General features: G+C 41.4%; 1 protein-coding gene across 4 annotated transcripts in view; it reads right to left on the reverse strand.

Moving 5' to 3' along the window:
• LOC143857121 (SNF2 domain-containing protein / helicase domain-containing protein / HNH endonuclease domain-containing protein) overlaps positions 1-5,189 on the reverse strand; it is a 39,754-nt gene extending 34,565 nt beyond the window's left edge. For all 4 annotated transcript variants that reach the window (XR_013238448.1, XM_077367430.1, XM_077367419.1 and 1 more), the window contains exon 1: positions 4,723-5,189. Coding sequence is in view for 3 of the 4 variants with exons in the window: in XM_077367430.1 (XP_077223545.1) it covers positions 4,723-5,022 (300 nt within the window). In the remaining variant the exon portion in view is untranslated. The remainder of the gene's footprint in view (positions 1-4,722) is intronic.
• Positions 5,190-6,838: the final 1,649 nt, after the last annotated feature.

The raw sequence follows: 6,838 nt of genomic DNA on the forward strand, positions 1-6,838 counted from the left end.
AGGTCCCAGCTTGCATTACATAGTATCGAGTCCGCCTGGCCAAGAGCATACTCCTGGGCCAGAAAAGCTGAGAGTAAACAAATAGAAAAAAGTCTGGATCACGCCACGCTGCACCAAGCCATCCTCATAGACCTTGCATTGCCGCCAAACCAAAAAGAAGCCCCTTTCAAAATCGTACCGATCCATCCTCCACTATGATCAAACAAAAGAATCGTCCACCAGCTTCACAATCCAAACACTTTGCAATCCTTTACTAGCAACCCTAGATCTCCATCACAAATACAGATGAGAGAAACCACCAGGAAAAAATGCCTCACAAAGCGAAAGACCATGGTCTCTCAAGCTATTGAGGATCTACTTCATTTACTACACCCCGCCTGGATAACATGAGAGCTAAGCATCTGAACAAGGACAAGAGGTTGTGCTTCCATCAGAGCTCTCCCCATTGGCGAAGGAACCTAATTCCGCACATTGAACCTCCTCCTTCACAGTTGCGATGGAAACAGACAATAAAGGCATCCCACCTAAGAAATAATTACACCGTAATTGAGAAAAAAAGCAGCAACTTAAACCCTAATCTCCAACAAGGAAACAACATAATGACCACACACACCACCATTTTTTAAACACTCCAGCGATGAAACAACAACCACCACTACAAGCCTCTCACATTTAACACCTAGCTTCATGAAGTAGCAGACTCTTTCATCCATGATTCCAACATACCCAAGAGCCTTTCAAGCACCTAACTGCTGCAGACGGACCCTCCTTCTCCTAAATTCAATACCAAAGGCTTTACCCGGAGACCCAGACGCGATAAAAGAAAAGAAAACGAAAGACGAAAGACCCAAAAACCCCTAATAAAAAAACTATATACATAGGTGATGATGACTCTCTATTTCCTGGGAGCATTAGGCTCTCCCTTTCCCCAACCCTAGATTTTTCTTTTTTCCTTTTTCTCACACATATCTCTTTTCTCCATTCCCAAGAACCTCTTCTTCGCCTCTACTGATTTCTCCTCATATCATATCCTGAAGACATCACCTATAGATAGCATTTCATCAACCTCATCAGAGGCATTGACCTCCTTCATGGCTTGAAAATTACTGATCTCCTTCAAATTAACCACTTCGTTCTTCTCACTTTCCTCTTCACCCTAGTCAAGACAACATCTGACCTTATCACTCCGATCCACCTCTATTGAGTCCCTGGAAGCTTTGGATTCCTCTTCAGGAGTATAAGCTACAGGCTCCTTTTCCAGTTTTGAACCCGCCTGTTCTGACTCCCAGCGTTGCCTTCTTTCCTTCTATTCTTATTCCAAGGCCTTTTTAAAGTGCGGAAGTTTGTAGACAGGGATACAAGCTTCTTTAACATTTCTCTTGCCTGTCAAATAGAAGAACTCCTCTGCATTCTCTCTAGCAGCTTTTTGGAATTCCTTCCATTCCTGCTTCAGAATCTCCATCTCTCTCTCTCTCTCTCTCTCTCTCTCTCTCTCTCTCTCTCTCTCTCTCTCTCTCTGGGCGTTGGTGGACCTTCATAAATCATCTTTTCATTGTCCTTGGGCACCTTCTTGCTTTCGTCTACTGGACCATCATCCCATAATACTTTTTTTTCCTTTCCTGTCCACTCCATCACCTTCACCGGTTGAGGAAGAGCGACTCGGCTTATCAAAGTTTACCAACATCCTTTGAATTTCAGAGGGGAAATTTTTTTTTCTCTTCTCTTCACTTACCAGGCGACCCTGTAGCTTTCTTTTAAAGAGAGAGAAACCGCCTTTAGTAGCCTGAAGAGTCGTCGGTTTGTGGTGATAATTATCACACTCGGGCTTGAGGCCACCCAGCATGGAGGAAGCTTTTCCTATACGGAAACTTTTTAGCGTCTGAGCTGATTTGACACGTTTCGTTTGGTATTTCACTCTTGTCAGTTTCTTTCCTATTAGATTTCCCAAAATCCTTTTTGTAGCTAACATTAATTTTTCTTGTGTTCATCAAGGCTCTAGCCGACTTCGTATCTGTTTTGTCACATGTTTGATTTCTATTGGCCATCCCTCGTGTGCCACTTGTCCTAAACATTAATACACCTTGTTTATCCTTCACAACAAGCCCTCCTTCTTTACTGTGTGGGCTCGTCATTCTAATCACGGACACTTGTGATTTGTTTAAGGGTAATCTATTCAATTCAAAATCGAGAGCTGGATCTTCGACGGCTCATTTTCCTTTTCCTTTCCTTTGTCAAGAAATATTTTTCCTTTACTATCTCGAATTAACTTTTCCTTCGACAATGGCACGCCGGACTTCCGTTTATCTACCTCCTCTCGAAGCCCGTTGTTTTTCCCTGCTTTAATCACTTCTCCTACGTGCTGGTTTTCATTAATATTCGTCTCCACATCTTCCGCCTTAATTCCCACCAGATAGCTCTTTGATTCTACCTTAAGGCTGATAAATGGAATCAGGTATTTCCAGTCTGAAGTGAGAACCTTTGCTGAGGCGAAAACCATGCAATGGTCATGATTCCCCGTGAGTTGGACCTCAATCACCTACCCAAAGTACTTCCCTAGAGACTATTGTTGACAAAGTCCATGCGTGTAGCGGGATGTCATAAAATCTGACTCATATGGCTTTCGTTCCGGTGTTGAACGATGGATTCCATGTCTGAAGGGAAGTAAGGGATCCCCCATGATGCGTATTGTAGGCCCAATAAGTGGCATATTTGCCCAGTAGAACTTTTAGGATTTTTATTTCCATGTTTTAGTCTTTAGGGATTTTATTTTTCATGTTATTTTAATTCCATGTTATTTTAATTGTCTATATATAGCCCTCTTGTATTAGGGTTTTTAGATTTTGGATGATGAATGAATGAATTGAGAACAAAGATTCTCCCCTTATCCGTCTTCTTCTTCCCTTTCTCTTCTTCTCTTATTCTTCTTCTCCTATTTCTCCCCCCTAATTTCTTGTCTTCTCTCTTCTTTCCTAGTGGATTCTAGGGTTCGTCTCTCCTTCCCTCCTTCTATTCTTCTTCTCTTCCCCTTACTCTTTTGTTTTCCCCTCTACCCTCTACTTTTCCAAATGGGCCACATCACCCCAAAAGCGTCATCTCCTCTATGAAGGATCTCTTTTGCTTGAAGCTCCGATTCAAAATTGAAAAGGATTAACGTTAGACTAATGTCAAACGGTTTTTCTAACTGAGGTACACCCCAAACTCTCTTTGCCCATGACCATACCTCTTCCAGGATCCATGAGTTCTTTCTCATGCAACCCACCAAACATCTTTTAAGGGCCGATTTACGCTCTTCAACCTGCCCCATGGTATACTAATCTCCGGTGGACCACTGCTGGTTTCATTCTTTAGAGGCATTTTATCCTTACCCTCTTTGCGAGTCATACCTCTTGCTCATTCCTGTCGTTGCACTGAGCACTTCCGGCATAGATTGCGACTCCCAAAATTTGTATAACCGCAGCCTGGGCATTTCCAATCTGACTGATGAGAAGAGATATTCCTACTGCTCCTCTCCTCCCATGTACCGAAGATTCGAAGAGTCTTCTAGCTCCTGCGTGGTAGTCCCGTAAGAGGGCCTCTCTCACATCCTCACTTTCCGGGGCTATATAGTGATTCCTTGGAGGGGACCTTAGCGAACTGATAGCACTTCTTCCCTTAAACGTTGATCATGCTACAAGGCCGAGGCGCTGAGCCTCTCTGTAGAAGAACCCCATTCGATTTTTCCCTTCCACCTTGTCCCTTACCTCATCAATCGCACAAGAATTTCATATTTTTAGAAATAGCTAAGAAACAATTAGCAATAAATTTCCAAAAATCTGGGAAAAATGACTTCCTACAACTTCTCAATGAAAGCCCACGCCAAAAATATCTAGAAAGTGATAACTAGTAATAAGATTTGAAGTATCATATTGTTCATCAGCACAGAAAAACATCCTGAAATAAAAAAATAACCTCAAAATTCCATGATAAAATCCGCATTGACAACATGTGAAGTAGCCTAGTATTTTTCAAATTCCCCAACTTCCGTGGAATGTGGAAAAAAATTCCATTCTCGCATGGCATGTAGAACTCGAGAAATTCCATTTATGCATACTAAAGCATAAGAGATTAAAAAGACCACACCTCCCATAGTTTCTGTCTTTTTCCTAAACTTATTCTGTTTCTTAATTAGGTTTTAACACCAATTCCATCAATCCCAGTCTCAATTCTCCAAAGTCCCACCACTTCAATTGTGAAACAACTAATTACTCCAAAAGCTTAAGCTGTTAGAGTTGGTGTTATTTAATCATTTATACTGCAACAATCCTTTTTCTGGGTTGACGAATAAACATGGATATTTATGAAGGGGTTGTTGGGTTTTGAACCCAAGACCTTATCGTGAGGCAATAGCTCTCATACCATGTGAAACAACCAATTACTCCAAAAGTTTAAGGTGTTGGGGTTGGTGTTATTCAATCATGGGTTTTTTAAATCACATTCAGGTGCATTGGGACATTAATTTTACACATGTTTTGAGACTTCTTTATCAAAACATGTGTAAAACCCTAAAATGATGAGTAAAACGATTGCAAAATTAAGGTTCCAATGCACCTTAAAGAGTGCCTTAGGAGCAAAACCCTTAAATCATGTATCCTTCAACATCAATGAAGATATTTATTAAAATTCCAAAATGAGAGAGAGAGAGAGAGAGAGAGAGAGAGAGAGAGAGAGAGGCATTGAGCTTACAGATGAAAGACAGGCATTGAGCTTCCGCAAGCACTCAATTTTGCCAGGAAATGGAGAATCCGGCACAGGCTCCGGAGTGATAGAGAATGCATCAGGGGCGCAGATCTCGAGAACGATGCGGAATCGATCCGTGGGTAGGGTTTCTTGTTTGAATGAGGTGGAACTTTCCGGCGAGACCTTTCGGCATTTAAAGAGCTTCCATGTGTCTTCCTTCGAGGTTTCTGAAGCTCGATTCTGCTTCGCAAGTGCTTTGAGACGGTTAGATTCGGCTCTCTTCCTCTGCTCCTCCGTGATTTCCATATCAGAATTCGAAAATCAAGAGGAAATCAATTCGAAGAGAGAGAGAGAGATTAGGGTTTGGTGGTGGTTTTGAAGAAAATGAGAGAGATATTAGGGGTTAGTGGTGGTTTTCAAAGAAATGTGAGAGAGATTAGGGTTTGGTGGTGGTTTTGGAGAAAATGAGAGAGAGAGAGAGAGAGAGAGAGGTTAGGGTTTGGTGGTGGTTTTGAAGAAAATGAGAGAGAGGGGGGAGAGAGAAATTAGGGTTTGTTAGTTTTAAGAAAATGAGAGAGAGAGAGAGAGAGAGAGAGAGAGAGAGATTAGGGTTTGGTGGTGGTTTTGAACAAAATGAGAGAGAGAGAGAGAGAGAGAGAGAGAGAGAGATTGATTAGGGCATGCTATTTTTGAAGAACATGAAGAGAGCGGGAGAAAGAAAATAGAGGAGAAAGCGAAGTTTCGCCCCCACAGTAGGATAATGCGCCCCCTGTTAGCGTAAATTGTTGGCAGACTTTAACGCGATATGACGTCAAATCACATTACAAGGGGGCGCATTATCCTACAGTGGGGGTGAAAACATCATCACCCATATGAATTTGTAGTCCTCAGCAATCTCCACCGTCCAAGGTGTGAATTATGTATTTCTAGCCTTGGGACTATATGAATTTGTGATCCTCACCAATCTCAACCGTCCATGGTCTAAACTGCAGAAAATGTCACCCAACAGACGATCTTGATTCTACTGTATGGAGTGATCAAACGTATTAGAGGAAGGGACCCACTTTAGTCCTTCCCAGAGAAGTATTGTATTGGTCCTAGTCTTTCCTAATGGAACAAATGATCTGGACCGTTAAATGGCAAAATGAGCAATAATCTCTAGTGATCATCTGATTGGTACAATTTTGAGGGTACTATCCATCCCCTATTCATAACTTCATTGCCCTGTTTTGGATTGCAGGAAAAACATTTCTGGCATAAATATTTTCTTAGGAAACTATTTTTCTTTACATAATTTAGAAGGAAATGATATGCTTATGGTCTATTATGGATGTGTTCGGCGTACCGTTTGAAATAGCGTTTAAAATGCCATTTTGGTTCAAAACGGCGTTTTGCCAAATGGCGTTTTCATGTTTGGTTGGCCAGATCAAAACGGTGTTTTAAACGGCAAACGGAGGTATTGTGTGTTTGATTGCAAATGCCCCAAAACGGAGTTTTAGTGATAAAATGACCAACCAACCAATTGTTTGGTTGGCCTCAATGTAACTCAACTACTCTCTCATTAGGCCCAATATTAAAAGGTCATTAGGATCTCCGTCAAACACTATTAAAATTAAACGTCATTGCTAAAAAAATAAATGGCTATACCTTTGGGGTTCTTCTCCTTCTTCTTCTCAACAGCTGGATTTGCCGGATTTGAGAGACGAGTGGAGGCGCTGAGGCAGTGAGGCGTGAGAGGGTTTGCAATTTTGCAAAGTAGATAGAGAAAGTAAGAAACTAGGGTTTCTTTTAATTCTTTTGTCTTTAGAAAATCAAAATTAAGAGATCATATAATGATATTAGCAGCCCCTTGTTTTGAATTAAATATTAACAATTTAACAAATTTTTGTCCTCAAGAATGATATTAACACCCCCACTTTTTTGGTATTTGACGTAACGCATAAAATTGCGCGTATATATGTAAAAATGGATTTTGGTGAGGGCAAACATGTAAAAACCCAAAGCCCAAAAACTCCGTTCAAAACGGCATTTTGCATACGGACCTCCCCCCCTCCGTTTGCAAAACACCGTTTTGAGGGTTCAACACGGTGTTTCAAACGGCGTTTCAAACGGTAGCTGCGCA

Source organism: Tasmannia lanceolata, unplaced genomic scaffold, assembly GCF_043159265.1.
Source record: "Tasmannia lanceolata isolate RefF3 unplaced genomic scaffold, GAP_Taslan_0.1 ptg000003l, whole genome shotgun sequence".
In the NCBI taxonomy this organism is placed as follows: domain Eukaryota; kingdom Viridiplantae; phylum Streptophyta; class Magnoliopsida; order Canellales; family Winteraceae; genus Tasmannia; species Tasmannia lanceolata.